The 18314-nt window shown below is 39.5% G+C and overlaps 1 protein-coding gene across 4 annotated transcripts in view; it reads right to left on the reverse strand.

Annotated features, from left to right (window-relative positions):
* Positions 1–18314, reverse strand: part of phf14 (PHD finger protein 14) — a 123969-nt gene that overhangs the window by 65504 nt on the left and 40151 nt on the right. For all 4 annotated transcript variants that reach the window (XM_018695439.2, XM_018695438.2, XM_018695440.2 and 1 more), the window contains exons 7-11: positions 14987–15124; positions 12452–12598; positions 9391–9661; positions 7221–7327; positions 4239–4334 (exon numbers count right to left, since the gene is read on the reverse strand). In XM_018695439.2, coding sequence (XP_018550955.1) covers positions 4239–4334; positions 7221–7327; positions 9391–9661; positions 12452–12598; positions 14987–15124 — 759 coding nt within the window. The remainder of the gene's footprint in view (positions 1–4238; positions 4335–7220; positions 7328–9390; positions 9662–12451; positions 12599–14986; positions 15125–18314) is intronic.

The raw sequence follows: 18314 nt of genomic DNA on the forward strand, positions 1-18314 counted from the left end.
TGGCCTCAGGACTATCCTATTATACTATCTGGTCTTGACCAAGTCCAGTTTGGCTTTTTTTGCCTAGCCTGGCTAGCTGCTCTCTCAACAGTCAATAACAAGAGCATATGTTTTCAACGCAATTTCTAAATCATTATATCTTTATAAGCATAGATTTTCTTATAATCATGCAACACTGGATAAATTATAGACAAACCAGTGGCATTTACTCAGCCTCCAAGACTCCAGTCTGTTGTAGTGAATTATTATTTCTTCTAGCTTGAAATGGTTAGTGTAGGTTATTTCAATGTTCCACCATTTTTCTGATTTGGTATAATGTGATCTGTTGACTCAATAATCTGATATTGTTGTTACTCAGATTATAATTTCTGATTTCTGATTTCTATTCACTTCCACTTCAGTTCCATAAAATTTACTTCATTTTATTCAATACGTTATACTTGAGACTTGTGTAATGGCAACATTTTATCCTGCACCTAACATTAGATAAATCTTTTTTGAGATTAGTTAAGTGCAGATGCTGAATGGGCTCGCCCTTATAGATAAAGACTCAAACAAATCCTGGCAGTATGTAGGAATGGCACATCACCTTGAGCAAGTATACAAACAAACCAAATCAGTTTTGAGTTCAATCAGTGACATATTAAAGGAAAAACCAACAAATTGTCTTTGTAAGGCACTGGGCAACCAGAACAGCTTGCAACAACTTGCTAAAGTCTCTGAACTCTACTGGAGGGATGAACACCAGTCTTCCTAAATATTTCCCCTCATTTGGTGCTTTGATGATGGTGGTGGTGAGCGCTGTCTAACACACTGTTCCAAAACCTCCCATAGTTCAGTTGGGTTTAGACCTGGTCACTGTGAAGGCCACAGCATCTGATTAACATCATTTTCCAACCCATGAAACCATCCAGTATCCCTTCCTGCCCTAAGAATGGGGGCATTATCATCCTGGAAGAGCCCACTCCCATCAAGATGGAAATGTTTCATCATAGGAAGAAGGTGATTTGCAGTCACCCTGCCCTTTAAGGGGAAAAGTGGACCCAAACAATACCAGCAAAATGCCCCCCACAGCATAACAGAGCCCCCACTGTAGAGGTCAAACATTCAGGCTTGTACCGGTGTCTTGGTGTACATCATACATGCACTCACAAACTAGAATACAGTTAAGGATGACCCATCTGACTACATCACTTTTTGCTTTTTGCACCACTGAACTCTCAGATGTGCATTCATCATTGTAATGAGGGGTTTAAGCACTGCAACCCTACTACAACATCCCCATCTATGTAATTGTTGACAGACTATTGCTGACAGTCTGACCACATCCTGCAATGACATTCTCTGTCACCTAAGGAGGAGTTACTCCTCTGTATCTCCTTACATATCGCACTAATGCACCAACATCACAGTCATCAAATATGCGCTGTAGACCTGAATTTCTGCCTGTTTACTGACGTCCTTCCCATAGACCTTAATGCAGATGTCACTTTATCACTGTTCCTATAGAAACACCAGCCAGGTGAGCAGTCTGTGACTGAAGCTTCTACCATCTGTGCCCAACGATGAACTTCCTTTCAAAGTCACTTTCATCTTTTCCTCATGACATCTTGATACAAAATCAACTGGGCCTGCTCAGTATTTTTATGCATGTCACAGAGATTTGATGTTAATTACTTAACAGTACCATACAGTGCACCTTTGTGGAAGCATCTGCATTTGTTGTTTATCCACTCATTTATGCTGAGTTTTCCTTTAATTTGTTGATACTGAAAAAGACTGCACTGTAACACTTAAGCTGTTATAATATCTGTCCCCTGGTAGCTGTTTGAGTCTTGAAGCATTTTTGGGGGCTGGTGGAAAGTGTCTTTTTGTGAAGTTGCCAGGAGTGCTAAACTTCTAGGAGCATCAGGAACAAAAACACTTGACTGTTTCCTGGAAGAGGGATGAGAGTCCCAGTTGGGGACATCAATAATTTCTGCAAATGCACAGGCAGGATGACAAATAGAAGATGAAAATGTGGCAGATAGATGGCATAAAAGCATGCAGTGCTGTGACTGATGTTGCTACTTAAACCGTGCATGATCATAATTAGGTGATTTATGGTGGTCATTGCAGATTCCCTGCCTGTCTCCTTCTTGCTTGTGTCCATTTTTGCTGCTTTGCCAACATATTAACATCTTTGGACCATTTATCTACATTGCTCATGCTCTCGATTATACGACGATTATACTTTTAATAAGGCTTTTTTGGGATTTAGCCGGTATGTGTATACATAAACCCCTAAAGTTGTCATTGCACTTCTCCAGGCAGTGGATATAATATCAGTTTTCTTAAATAACTTTCTATGAGGTGGAGACAAAGGTGATTGTTAAATGAGTGACAAGAAAATGTTGTCTAAGGACATTATGGACAATGAAAGACATAAACACAAAATATAATCCTTGAATTATACCATGGCTGCAAAAAAGATTCCACTCTGATTAGTCAGGCAACCACATGGCTCTGACATTGTATTCTCATCATCATCCTATTCCCTGAGCACTGAAGTTCATTCTTGACCTTGAAAACAGTAGTTTTACCAATCTCATGCTAGTGGATAAAACTCTGTTGCTGGCTTTCTGACTTTTAAGTCATGTAATGACAATGGAGCACCTGAAAAAGCTAGTAAGTAGACCCTGAGATAAATATGTTCAAACTATCTTCACCTACCTCTCTTCATTGATAATTTTCCCCACAGTTATCACAATCATTGCATTAAAACCTACTTATGAATTATTTTTAACTATGAATTATCTTACAGAAATACTATGACAAATAACATTAACAATTGCCATATCAACCCAATGACAAGGGAGTGCTTCTGTTATGAGCAGCTCTAAGCTATTTTTTACTTCCCGCTGTGTTGATGAATTAACTGGAGCTATATTCAGGCTATGGCTTCAGGTATGTGGCTCCATTCAGCCATTTCATTGCTTTAGTTATAGTTATCAATTAAAAGTGTGAGGTCTGATTCAATTCTTAACTCACCACTGAGGGAGATTTGAAACAACTTGTCAACAATAAGGTTAAAGTCCACCGTTAAAGTACATTAAACAACCAGACATTACTTTTCCTTTCATTCCTGGTTTAATATTCTGTCAAATAAAAATATAATCTAGACAGGGTTTTCTTCAATTAAATTTTTGCACTCCACATTTTTTCCATCCTTGCATCCTTAACTATAAAATAAGACTACTGAGAAATAATCACAATGGGGAAAAACAAACAAACAAACAAGCAAGCATACAAAATCCCAGGGAACATAGAAAATCAGTTCCCAGACCCGATCTGTCCCCTGAACCACTAATATGAGACCCCTGATCTGGGTGCTAATAGCTAAAATATCTTTTGTAAATGGTCCTGTTTGAACTGGCTTTCTTTGTTTTGGTTCTGTTATTTTCTCTCTAATGTCCATGACAGGTTAATAAGTTAGTGGAAAATGAAAGGATTTTTTATATAGCACTGTCCAGCACTGGGTCCCCACAGGTAACCCACAAAAGTAAGGGTAGAAAAGATAAAAAATATGTTTATTTGAATTCATCATCACTCCAGAACTGAGAATGTGATAACTGTAACAACAATAACATAAGATAATCCTTTATTAGTCCCACAATGGGGAATTTTACAAATTTATAATTTACAATTTATAATTGTAATTTTACAATTTATAAATTTTACATTTTTTAATTCAATTCATAAATGTACAATTTACAATAGAGAGTCACTGTGAATGTATGGACAGATGAGTGCCACAAAATCAGTTACCACCATGTCACTTTGTATTACATCAACAATAAGTGGGAGCTGACTGAGTGAGAGCTTTGCCCATCTGAATGGAACAATACATGACCAACTGTCATGCAAGGCCTGCATTAATACAGTCTGAATGAGTTTTATAATGAGTGACTATGCAGCCTATGTGTGTAATAAATGTTATGGGAATCGGTCAGAGCATCTGACTTCTATTAGTGAGTTAGGTCGGATCTAGATTTGATTTTGAGATAACTGCAGTAGTAATGAGTCGGTCTTAGTACTGAACTTTGTGGGTGTGGTGCAGATTTGTAAAACTGGACCTGTGCACGACTCTGCAGCAGAGTTATTGATTCTGATTTCTGATTCTGATTCTCTGGATATCTCTCCATCACAAATCACTGCTATGCTAAAAAAGAAGACAGAGGCAGAGATTGTAGTGGTACCTGGCCCAGGATGCCCCCCAGCAGAGTCCACATGGCCTGGCCTTCACTCCGCAGCTCTCCATTTATATTCAGCAGCTCCTCCAGAGACTCACATAGCTGCAGGGGGAGATACAACATCAGATGAGGATACCACAGTTTAACAGGGGTTTAAACAGACAATCAGATATTCTAAAGCATACACATATGCATTTCTACTCAAAAAAGTCTGTCATTAACTTTATTTTCTGTGTAGAAAGATTTCCATAATTAAGTATTGTTTTAAGACACTGACATAAATTCCAAGAAAAATCCTGAAATAAGGTGGAATTTATCACAAGTAGATTGCTTTTAAAGAAAGAGAAGAAGAAAGAGGAAATCATTCTTCTTCTTACAGATGAAAAGTTGAATTCATTAGCTGGATATCAGTCTCATTATCTGTGTGTTAAGTACATCAAACTGTTGTGTTCTTGAAATTGGCTGTCCACCACATCCTATGCAGAAGTCAGGATCTACAAAAACAAAAGTTGGGGAGAATGTGTGCACCTGTATGGAAACTCTGATCCATGCCTACAAAGTTTGGAGGCAGGAGACATTAGCAACACAGATCGTGTGGAGGTGAACTGAGAGAAGGTTATAGATATTAAATGTGAGAGGTATCATTAGATGTATAATGAGGCCTCTAACACATCAAATTTTACTCAAATCTCAAATCAATCTCTCAAATTCAATCAAATGCTCAATATTTCATCAATGCTGTCTCACTCTCCCCAGCCCCTGAGTGCAGGGAAGAGGACCGGACTGTATGCTGCTGACACTCATGGTCAGTTCTGGAGATTCACACCACATCTGCTGAAATGCTAGGATGATGCCAGGATGTGGCAAGTGGCAGGATTCAGGAAAGTCTGGCTTCTACGTTTCCCCAATATTAAGCTTGATTATACTGAGCCCTTTTCACCTCAACTATGGTAGATAGGCTAACTGATTAAATTATCATCATCTGTTGTAGAAATTAAGATCACAACAAATAGCTTGCAGAGCAGAGGGTCAGCAGTTACGTAATAATGTGTCGAGTGAGATTTTAGTTTTCATATAGTTTGTGTGTAAAATTGCTGCAGTGAATGTGACTGTGCCATCAGGTGCACAGAATGCACACTGTGGTGGCTGCCACTCTGCCTTCTCCAGCCAGCACATGCCCATGACCTGCACATATGGACTATGTAACTTAGAAAAGCCTGGAAATAAAACCAGTGACAGCTTTGGTACAATCATTGCACTCTACATCCTCATTATGAGTTCCAATCATAATTCAGACCAAGTTCACCATAATAATAGAAGAGTAATGATTCTGAAACCGAAACCACGACACAGATATCCACAATCTCGTATTGCAAGAGTTTAATTAGTTCAAGATGAATAATAACTCTGAGATGCCCCCCACACAGGTAAATTCAAGTCAGCAGTGTGGGAACATTTTGGTTAGGTCCTGGGATATCGCAGCCATCTCTGAGTTCAATAACGCCTGCCGTTGTTTTAATGGGATTAATAAAAATGAGATGTTGTATGAGTATACAACATCTCATTTTTATTAATCCCATTAAGTGTTCTTATATTTTATGGAAGAAATTAAATGGCATTTGCTGAAGGAAGTAGAAACATTAGCTAAACAATAATGTGTTTTTTAACTTGTTGTCTAGACAAATGGAATGGACAAACCCATATACTGCCAACTAAGGTTATGTTGGAGGGCTGTTTACTTTTTTCAATGTGAATTATGCAAATGTCAATGTGATTAAATTTTTTTAAATTTTTTTTTTATTACAGAACAGAACCTGAAAGCTCTAGTTTGGAGGTACAACAGTAGTAGGAGGGGTTGCATTTTTAGTATAACAAACTCCAATAAAACCAGTGACTATAAAACAAGCCTTATAGAAATTATGATGTACACAGGTACAAATGTAGCAGATGAACCTTTGAAACAGTTTTGCAGTCAGGGTAACTATTTAATGTTAACCACACACATGATGAGCAGGAGTTGAGGACTTTTATCACGGGGAACCTTGTACTGAGCTGCTCTGCTATATATCAGTCATAGCTAGATTTGTAATGACTCCTACACTGGCATTTGGTCCAATGCCAAAACCATGTAAAAGCAACTCAAGCAGTGCAATTAGCAACACATACTCCATTAATAACGCTTAACACGCGCGGCAGAAGACTGAACGCAACATTAACTCGTGCGACTTTTACTCTGCCATTGTATTCCCTTACTCATGTTGACAGATGGAGCAGCTGCCTCCTCACAGAGGTCATGTTTGAGGAGAGATGAGAGAGAGACTGGCACAGAATTCATTTTTTTCATATAGCATAGTAAGGCCATATCTCATCTGGTGATACTGATTTACAAGCTAGCTGAACAATCGCCATAAAAACTGACGATTAAAAATGAATACTGAGAATGAGAATGGATGACCACCTACATCACAAAAAAATTACAGTATCTCTAAATACCATGTCCACAAATTAACCATGTTGAATCCTCTCTCTTAATCTTACACTGAACTGAACATACAGGCATAGTGGATGCTGACACTGTTACACTACATATTACCGCTACTAGAGAATCAGGTATCAGTAGCAGCTGCTGCTTCTGTGTCAACTGCCTTTGTCACAACAATTCTCATTCTCGACAGATATGCTCCATTAACATCTGAATCTTACCTCATCATTAAAGCTGTTCCTGTTTTTGTGATTTTTGATAAATGCTAAGATTCTTGATAAATCTTTGTTCATATAGTTGTATGTTTGATGCGTGTCTGAATTACTGCCACACGAACGATCTTTCTTAATGTAATAACAGGAAAAATAAATTTCAAACATTGTTCATTTAAACTTCAAATAAGCACTTAATGATTATGTGTTTGAGCATTTGGCTTGCACGTTTCATGAGCAAGTCTGTCCCCAGAAATAAGACAGTCCTCAGCAGGTTTAGATTCTGCTCCTCACCTTGTTGTACTCCACGTGCAGTTTTTCTTGCTCGCTCTCCAGCTTGTCTTTTAAGTTCTTCTGTTCAGAGATGTTGTCCTGGATCTGGATCATTCGCATGTTCCGCTCTGAATATCAATGGGACAAAAATCAATGGCACGATCACAATCTATGTACAGGAAAAGGCACCAGAGTGTGCTGATGGCAGATAGGCCATCTACTGCAGGCTAATGGAGTATGCTCTCAAGGTTACTGCTGTGGTGTCTCCTCCACATCTGGCACCATCATCATTTTTGGGAAGAAAATGCCTTTACACACTATTCACAATAACTTATCCACCCTGTACAGTAGTTAATGCTATACAGAATGGAGATAGATGCTTTTAGCTTCCTTAAAATTACAGTCTTGATACCAGCCATCATTCCTTTGGAACAAAAATCTGTGATTACAAGTTTCTAAGTGTAAATTCAAAAAACGAAATTTTAACTTGATGTTTAGATGCAGTAAATATAAGTGCATGGAGCAGAAGACAAAAATAAGAGTGGCTCTTTCTAAAACATACATATCTTGTTTTCAGTTCAGTGCTCCTTATCAGATAAGCTCTGATGGAGAATGGACTAAGATGGAAAGGGGAAAAAGCAGTGCATATCATGACATAATGTCCTGTGATGTTAATTATTTCAAGCAAGGTGGGGTGCCTCTGCTATATAACACTGCAGGAAACCCAGTAGTGTGTTTTCATTCTCACTTACAAGAGACATGGATCCTAACTGGGACATGTTCACTCCTGTATGCTACAAATATCAATAGTGTCCATCACTATAAATTGTCGGGTTCATTTCATCCAGACCAAGGAAAAAAAGATTTACTGTTGCATCTCAGTTCTCATCTGGTTTATGCAAATACAGAAGAGAAATATGTCATAAAAAATATGTTATGAATGAATATGTCAAATACGTCATACACACCAACAGGTAACTCACTGATTGGGCTGTTTTGTTAATGTCATCCTGCATCATTAATGCATCACAAGGACCCACGTGGAGCTATCAAAATCAAGTGACTAATATCATTAGGCTACAAACTGATGTCATGTTATGAATCATGACAAACAGGTAAAGACAGGATAAAAAAGAAGCATCTGAACAGCAATATTCTGGGAGTATTTCCATTGGTTTGCTATGTCTTTTTAATAAACTGTCAAAATACACAACAGACTACAGTTTTAACTGCTTTTGACAGTCTGACTGATCTGGGTAAAAACCCACACTCACATGCTGACGCATACATGTGTTACCACGGTTACTTTTTCAAATGTATTATTTGGCGATTTTTTTGTCTGTAAAATACTTTACATTAACACCACTTTTAAAGATTGCTATAAGACTGCTTCCTGAACAGCTAACGAAGAGCAGTTGGATTTATTGGTAGTTTGGCTTTTGAATTAATGCTAAAATCACAGATCTGCTGTGGTTGGTCTGTTTGCTTTCAGACCACAAACAAACTAATCTCAACTAATGTAGCAGAACCAGAGACTGTGTTTTAGTTTTAGTCCGCACATCCTTCTTCCTCATCAAAATCTGGCCCCTGCATTACCCAGAACGTAACTCAACCGGCAACAGTACAGTTTTTTGGGGGAGGAGCAGACATAGATCAGACACTGTTCAAGAAGTATTTGGTTGTCCATTACAGATTACAGTACAGATTAAGTATAAAACTTTCAATTTAGCTTCTGCTCAGGCCAATTGAAATACTGAAACTAGAACTGAATTTCACATTATTTTCCTGTGAAACTGTTGTCTTGCCGATGATTTCTGAGCAACCATCTCTGTTATTTAGCGGTGTAAATAAATAATTTCCTTTTCTTCATTAAGAGTGTATATTTTTTACCTTTATTTGCCAAATTAAAAGTAATTAAAGATCCGGGCCAGTGACCTTGAAAAGGAGATATAAGTTAATGTCATCCCCTATGCATTTCTGCTCCAAAATGCATTCTTGTTCATTTACAGACATCTAAAGCATCAATAGTGATTTTCACCCACTGCAAGAAGGAGTTTGAGAGAGTGGAAAAGTGTTTTTTCTTACTGTTTCAGACATGGAGGCATCTCTACCCCATTACACAAGAATAACTGGTAAAACAAGACTGGCAAGAGGAGAAAAGCAATACAACTGCAGTGACTGGTTTCCTCACCCAGGTAGTAATTGACAAAGTCTGCTGTGAGGGCGGGCTGCTTGTGTTTCCTGCGTCCGTCCAAGCTGGCATTAGCATCAGACGTGTCTACAGGGAAAATGTCTGTGCTGATGCCCATCAGCTCTGCCTTCCTCATCAGCTTCCTGATGGCTGAAGCACTAGAAGTCAGAGGTCGGGGCAGTTTTTCCCGTGGTACCCACGCCTGAGGCCGGGTGTTCCTGGAAAGCTCTGCTTTTGCCCTGTACTGCTGCAGGCGGGTCGTGATTCGGGCCTGCAGGAGGAACACACTCATGTTCATAGACGTACTCCTGCATTATTAATAACTCTATTAATACAATATTAATAACTCATTAGCAAATTGACACAAATCTATACTATTATCTAAAACTGTTTCCTAATTTAAGAGTCTTGATATTGTGACAATATCCTGACATGTATATGGGGGTGGTATTTTATGTTACTGGAACACTTTGCATGTGTGATTGACATTTCCTCATGATTCCATTGGCACCTGGCTGTGTTGAGTGACGTTAGTGTACTGTCACTCACATTTTATAATCACATTCAGGCTCTCCAAACAGAGTCATCATGAAGGCTAAAGTCATGTCAACACATAAAAATACAAATACTTTATACAGACAAATAATTTATAAATTGTCAGAAACAATGAGAACAAGTACAGAACAAATTATTGTCTAGTTAAGTCTAGATAAACAAACACACTGTGTCACTCATGATAATATGTAGTGACTGAGTGTTGCTAGTGTATTTGAACATGACCACTTAATGTTTGCAAGTATAAAGTGTCACTGGTTGCAGTCTGCAGGCATGTATGGTGTGTGTGTGTGTATGTGTGTGTGTGTGTGTGTGTGTCCAATCACAATCCAGTTACAAAAAACATAATATCTTCACCATGACAAGAAGTTGCTGCTGTGGTACTCTCAATAATAGTCAGGAGCATCTTAATTGTTTTAATTATTAATTTGGTGCATTCATTGCTAACTCAATTCTGACCAGCCTATGCCCAAAAGAACACAAATGTAGACATTTAGCATGTAAGTCATTATTTTTTTAGTCTGGACAAATTTACTGAACTGTTTCAACAGATCTCTGGAAGCCACATTGTTATGGATCAGTCATGTTTCTGTTCAACACATGGAAAATGAAATACTTTCAGGATGTTGGTGTAATTTCACTTTAATAATATTTTGTCATGTTGGGCAATTCTTGACCATGTTGAATATCTCATTTGAGCAACTTAGTGTTAATCTTTTAAAGTTGCAAGTGCTTATGTAAATGTAGGAGAAGATTCCCCTTAAGTTTCAGAGCAGACAGTCTAACCAATAGTTTTCTCAAAACCCTTCAGACATGCTGGCTAAGAACACATCAGAAACCAAACTGTTGCTGTATGTTAGTAAGCAAGTATGCATGTAACAACACATAATTACGTTCTGGCCTATATTGAACCTTTCATTCTTTTCAAAAATACTAGACAGAGTTGTGTCTCATAGTAATCTTTCATAACCTTTTCAGTCCGTCTTCAGGGCTTCATCACTCTACTGGAATGTCACTTGATAAAGTGGTAAATGATATTCTACCCTCTATGGATTCAGATTCCATCCAATCCTGCATGCTTCTCTTACTGGATCTCAAATTTGGCATCTCTTTTTTTTCTTTATAATTCATCTTTTTTTAATTAACAGTCATGGAATAAATTTTCACCACTATGCTGATGATACTCAGCTGTATGTGCTCACTGCTGAGTGTCCCACCACAATGTAAATTGGACTGATGTCAGTGGAAAACTAGGGTCAACATCAGCAGGGCATTTAATTCATGGAAGGAGCTTCGTTTGGCTTTTTGGATCAAACATGACCCCAAGCTGGCTAACTTCCTATTGGACAGGAGAGCTAACATTATTGTTAATATTTCTTCATCAGCTAAAAAACCAACAGTGGATCCCTGTGGTGTAGCTAAGTTACAGCTACCTGGCTAACCTTTGCTTGTTTGCTCGGTAACGTTATTGCCATGATTGAACTGTGACTCATGCAGCAAGAACACTGTGAGGGCTGGTAAAGAAACTGAAAGACAGTAAGAACTTTGGATTCAAGTGCGAGCAACAGGACATAAGACTGCAATTCACTTAACGGCCACAGGTTTTAGTAATAATAATAATAATCATAATAATAATTTAATAAAAGGGTTTTTGATTTCTCCACAACTCTAAGAGACTGTCTTCCATAAATATCAATAAAAATAAAAATCACAATCACAACACTGAGGTGTTTTTGAAACTGGGCATTATTTTGCGTGGGCCCAACGGGGCCATGCAACGAGTTGCAAGGACCCTCTCGTTCGGTTTATTATGCCTCTTTGATCGCCTTTTTGAGGGCCTTAAAATGCGTCAAAACTCCTGAAAATTTGCAGACGAGGCACGGCGAATTTAAGAATTTAGGGGTCTTGAGCATGGGTGTGGCAAAATGGCCTCGGTCACCTACTGAGCAAGAACAGTGAACCCCACATCTGCCAAACAGCTGTTGTATTTCAACTTGGCAATTGTCCATGTCAAAGTGAGTCAAACTGAAGTTCTTGTTTTTGCCACAGACAGGTTCAGATTGTTGTGTTTGACCACATTATGGAGAGGATTCTTACAGCTGTTCATGGTGGCTGGGTACACTGTTCTTGCTCAATACTACACCAGTTCCAAAGATTCAAGAATACTGGAGTTCTCCTTTAATACATCATAATCATAATTTCAAATAACCTCTCCTGTTTGGCCAATAAGAGGGACTATTCCCCTGTTAGTATACATTCTTTAATGAGTTATTTGCTGGATGTTCTTCATAAATCTAACTGTAAAAACTGAAAATGATATACCCTAAACCTAATCCTAATTGCAAACCCAAACCTAGGTCTAATCTCCACTACTCCAATGAGGAAGTACCCAGAAGCAAAATGTCTGAACTTTGGCCATATAGACTGCAGTACAAACACAAATGCACATTTGAAAATCTGTACTGAGGTTTGGCTGCTGCAGCTGATATGAATTAATAAATCTTACCTGAGCTTCAGGAGTAAGCTGTTTCTCTCTCTCCTGCAGAGAGACCTTACAGTAAGACTGTAGAGCCAGATAATTCTTCCTTTTCCATTTCCTGTCAAAGCGATCAGCATGCTGTTTGCAATACGCAAAAAATGGATCTGCAATATCCTGAGGAAGCAAAAATGAATCCACATGAATCTAGTGTCAACAATTAGTAGAAACAGGGACATTATCTTTTACAGCATTCACGACAGTAGCCTTTTACAACTGTTATTACAACAAATATATTGGCCTTGATGCAGCTTGCTGCAGTGAATATTATCAACAATTTGGCTTATTAATAGCCTGAAGCTTTGTAACCTGTAAATAGAGATTTGTCTGATAACAGCAAATTAGAAAAAACCCTAATAATAATAATAATAATAATAATAATAATAATGATGATAATAATAATAGTACTTTTATTTATTTACTTATCTATTTACCGTACAACATGAATAAATGTAGTGTCAATCTGATGGCTACATCACTCCAGCATTTAAAACTGCAAAATTTCAGAGCTGATGCAGCTGATAGTTAGCAAATCAGAGTTGGTGAGCTAATGATTGACTTGTGCTGGCATGTTCCTGAGTGGTTAGGTTGTTAGCAGTTAGCTCAAACCCACCCTTAAAAAATTATAAATATATATTATATGTTTTTGCAATACTTCCGCAGAGCATCAGAGAGGGCACAGCAGTGACCGCCTGCATTATGCTGCCTATAGTTCACAGGCTAGAACCTAAAGCTGCTGCCTTTTGGACAAGTCAGTGTTGTTGCGAGCTAAGGACTGCTGATTCAGCAGTTTCTGCTCATTCAGTTTCTGCTTCTGTTTTCTGTTAGTTCTGCCTGTTTGTCCATAAATCAATACCAAAACCAATGAGTAACTCACGCTTAAAGGACCAGTGTGTAGGATTTAGTGGCACCCAGCGGTGAAGCTCCAGATTGCAACCTATGGTAGCCTTCAGGTTGAGCCAGTATTTGGTTTGTCCATTCTGGGCAACTGTAGGAATATGATTGGTGCAACATGGCAGGCTCTGTGGAAAAGAACCCGCTCCCTATGTAAATATAAATGGCTCATTCTAAGCTAATGAAACACACCGTTCTTAGTTTTTATTATACACAAAAAATATAAACTTGAGGAAATTTGTATTTGGTAGATTATTTCTTTGTTGTAACAATGCTTCTTGGCAATGAATCTTACACCGTTGGAAAGCCTGTTTATTACCCTTTTAAATGGAGCCACAGTTGTAAGGAACATGCGATGAGCAGTAGAGCTGAGTATGTGGGTTGCGTTCATGAAAAATTTGCCAAATCTTCTCTGCCAGCACCAAACAGCTTATTCTGCCATTGACTGGTGGATTGGATGATTGAAGTTTGAAGAAACAAAACATATTAAACAATTTATTCATTTAACAAACAGGAGCCTCAGTAGCGTGTGGAAGAACCATACACAGCCACAACAGCCTGGCACCTCAGAACATGTTCAAGTTCCAGTGCACGTGTTCCCAATACCAGCGAAAACCGGCCTGACGGTGAAGGGCAGTCCTGGCCCTATGAGACCGGAGATTGGCTGCGTGCAGTCTGTTCCGGATTGTCTGGCCAGAGAGCGGTCAGCCATATCGTCCTACAAACCTTGACTGCAAATCTGTAGAGGACAACCTACAGTACCTAAATGTTGATAGGGTGAGAAAACGGTCTTCTTGGGGTGTCATCTTCTTGGGACGCCCACTTCGCGGCCTGTCTCTGACATCCCCCGTTAAATGGAACTTCATTTTGGAGATGGTACTAGGGCTCACTCCAAACAATGCCGCAACTTTGGTTTTGCGGAACACCAGCTTGAAGACGTCCTATCACATGGGCATGCCGATTCTTGGAGCAGACACCTACTGATCACTGTAGCACGGCCCATGCTCACAATCAGGCACCTGAATGGCAGCGCCTGGGGGTACGAGAAGCTCAAAACAAGAGTCAATAGCAACAGCAATATAAGCTGTTTGGCAATGGCAGAGAAGATCTGGCAAATTTTTCATGGGCGCAACCCACATACTCAGCTCTACTGCTCATCCCACAAATGCATATTCCTTACAACTGTGACACCATTTAAAAGGGTAATAAATAGGCTTTCCAATGGTGTAAGATTCATCGCCAAGAAGCATTGTTACAACAAAGAAATAATCTACCAAACACAAATTTCCTCACTTTTTGTGCTATGTTTATATAATCACGAGTATTATACTCCATTCTTGCCAATAGATCCCCTAAATCCTACACAATGGTCCAATAAGTCAAAATGTACAAACTGTCTGTACACTTGAAGTAATCCACCTTTAACGTCTCATCACAGGTTTTTTGACTGTGTCATAAATTTTCAACTCTTTTGAATATTGCTTCATTTCAACTTGTCATTTAGACAACTGGCTGGGAGCATGACACCTAAAAGGGATCCTTTTTTCCACCACTTAGTTAAGTGATAACATGCCTCTGTGAGGCATTGTGTATCCAGGTTGCTCTGCTTACCTCCTCTGCTGCAGCCTCAGACAGGAGTCCCTCCCTCTGTGCACAGGTAACATGGAAGTAGGACCTGCACATTCCAGCATCACAGCTGATGCACACACCAGTCCTGGCAAAACGGGCGTCTTCACAAAAACTGCACTCCTGCATGCAACAGAATACAACAGGGAGACTTCAGGTTGTAGCTGGCAGAAGGTATCCATCTACTCCAAATCAATCCAACTTACTGCTTACATGCTTTCAGCCCTTTCATTTGAGCTCATTGCAGTGATTAACCACTAACTAAAATATCTGTTCCCTGAAGTAGAGGAACGAGTACATCACAGAAGTATGGGATATCACACCCTTGCATGACCTGATTGAAGACATCTCTATTCATGCTAGGGATGTACCCAAATCCAAATAAGTTATTCAGCAAAGCACAAATAATGCAATGGAAACAAATACTTTTGTTCATTTCTTATACATTATTGAGAAGTGATCACTATAATCTGTAGTCGCCCCCACCAAGTCAGCACACAGCAGGCTGACAGCTGACTGTCACTCACACCAAGGAGGAGGAAGCAGAGTTAATAAGACAAAACCTTTTCTTTCAAACAATCTACAATCTAAACATCAAAATGAATCTTAGAACGTGTAGTTTTTAAGCTGTGTGTTAATGTCCTCCATAAAAGAACAACAAAAACCCTTCTGAAATATTGTCAGTATGAGCCACCAAAGGGGCTGTCAAACATTAAAACTATGGCCAACTTAACTGCAGCACAGATATCACTCACAGATTACCCTCTAAACAACACCCATAATGTTGCCATGCCCTTGGTTGAATGTGCCCTCACACCTGGAGGCAACTGCAGGCCACTGCCAAATCCCAACAGGGGATGCTGGACTTAACCATAGGTGCCTATGATTTAAATGAGGGTAAGCACCCTATCAAAGCAAACATGACAAGTAGATACACCTGCTAAATAGACCTTGGTCACGGAAAGGGAGAGACCCAGCAGCTCCTGAAGAAATGTTAAAACGTCAACAATAGAGCCCTGAAATGGGAGTACAGTATGTGTCAGTCCTGACACCACTGCTCAAACAACTGCCATTTAGGCCTGTAACAAACAATGCTCTCGCACTCTGTATCGTCACCACCACACAAGGGTCAGACCCTTAGCATTCAAGTCAGACCTCTCAACAGGAAGGCATGCATCCACCACAATCTTCATGGTAACCTCTGTTACCAAGGCTGTCTCCCCTGATTGCTCAGTTTGGCCAGGCAGCCAGCTCTAGGAAAAGTCCTGCTTGTTCCAAACTCCTTTTTAATAAATTTGAAAAAATAATCTAAAACTGAATATTGTTTTTGTTTTGTCATTATGGCTGGGTCATGATTATGGACTGATAAGGGTTTTTTTTTTTAATTTAACATCAGGTGCAGGTGAGTTTTGCATCCTCCCTCAGGATAATACTGCACAAAGCCTCCATCTGCATAACTTGAATGGCATCAAGCAAATGGTCAAACAAATCCTCCACTCATACTGGCTCATCCAAATGGTGCATGGTGACAAAGCTCAATGCACAAACATTGCCACCCTGTGCTCAGGAACTTTTGTCTAGCTGAGAAGCAGAGAACCTGCAGTGCTTAGGAGGGGGGGGTAATGGGCCTGCCCACACCATGGTTGTGAGATGGGACCAGATAAGCTGCCAGGGGTATTCCATTGGTGGGAAATTGACCAAACCAGCCTCCTCTGCTCCATCCAAATCCAAATATTGTCCACAGGGACTGTGATGTGGGTAAACAGTGGTTTGTTCCACATCAATGGCAACTTTGCAACAAAGTCCAGGAGGAAAAGCTTTCATAGCACTTTCTCCACAAACATTACACGTTGTTACCCATTACCTTGTCTTTCCAGAGTCAAGCATTGAATCTATTAACAATCAACTCTCTAATTTTGACAACTAATGTTGAGAGCGCTCAGACAGGTGGGACATGCTTCATGCTGCATCCTTCAGGTACAGGTCAGAAGTTAACATTCTCATCAAACATCAGAATGCAGAAAAAAATTGATCTCAATGACTTTAACAGTGGCATGTGTTGGACCTCAGCCTATTCAAAATGTAGGACAACACCAAATGGCTACATTTTGTTCTACATTTTGTACAAAGAAGAGCCATTAAAGTCTGTCTCCCAGCATGCTTAACCTTTTCATACCTAGTTATGAAATCTCCAACTTCAGCTATAATTGGTCACTGCATGGCCATAAAAAAGAAGCACCCTTCTCTGCTCAGTCTTCTCAGTCTTTATCTTCTTGGAACTCCTTGAGAGAGGAGTTCCACATTCTTCCACTCTCTCTTCTCAGAAAGAGAAGTCACTCTTCTCAGGACTCATTGAGAGAGTCATGCCTCTCTTTTCAGCTCTCAGACCTCAATGAAGCCTTCCTGAAACACAGGCCTGCATTGGACTGAACTTTGGTAGCAACGCAAGAGCCTACCAAAGGATTTAAGATCAAGCACCAGCAAGTACAACACGAGGTCGTGGTTGTAGTTATTAACTTAATTATTAATCAAGGTTCCAAATGCATAATTAACATTTTTTATGAGACTGATTTTATGAATTGGCTATCTGGTGCCCTGAGGTGGATTTAATGTAAATTAAATCCCAATATTTTATGTTATATTAATTAGTCAATATAAATGTTTTAAATATTAATATTTTACTCATTTTTTATGTCAATAACACCCACCTGTGCCCAACACATGCTTGTTGGTGCCAGACTGGCAGGTTTGAGTTTTTCCCAAAATGCTGAACTCCTGGGATTGTCACACACAACAGGCTGTAGAGTTTAATCAGAATGGAGTCAAAAACAAAGGCCATCCAGTGGGCAGTTCTATAGATGGAAACACCTTGTTGATGGGAGAGGTCAGAGGTCATGGTCAGACTGTCTGGGGCTGACGGAAAGGCTACAGTAACTCAGATAACCACTCTCCACTGTGGAGAGCAGAAAAGCATCTCAGAATGAACACCACCTTCAACCTTGAGGCTACAATAGAGAAGTACAGAATCTGAGGATGCAGTGGACAGAGGCTCACCAAAACTGGATTTCTGCTGAGGCAGCAGAAGGCACGGTCAGAATTTTGAGTCAACAGCATGAATCCGTGGACCCAATCTGCCATGTCTAAACAGTCCAGGCTGGTGGTAATGGTGTAATGATGTGGAGAATGTTTTCTTACTTTGGGCCCTTAATACCAATCAATCATGGTTTGAATGCCATAGCCTTTATGAGTATTGGTGCTGACCATCTTCATCCCTTGTGTCCACAGTGTACGATCTTCTAATGGCAGCATAATG

Source organism: Lates calcarifer, linkage group LG3, assembly GCF_001640805.2.
Source record: "Lates calcarifer isolate ASB-BC8 linkage group LG3, TLL_Latcal_v3, whole genome shotgun sequence".
Classification (NCBI taxonomy): domain Eukaryota; kingdom Metazoa; phylum Chordata; class Actinopteri; family Centropomidae; genus Lates; species Lates calcarifer.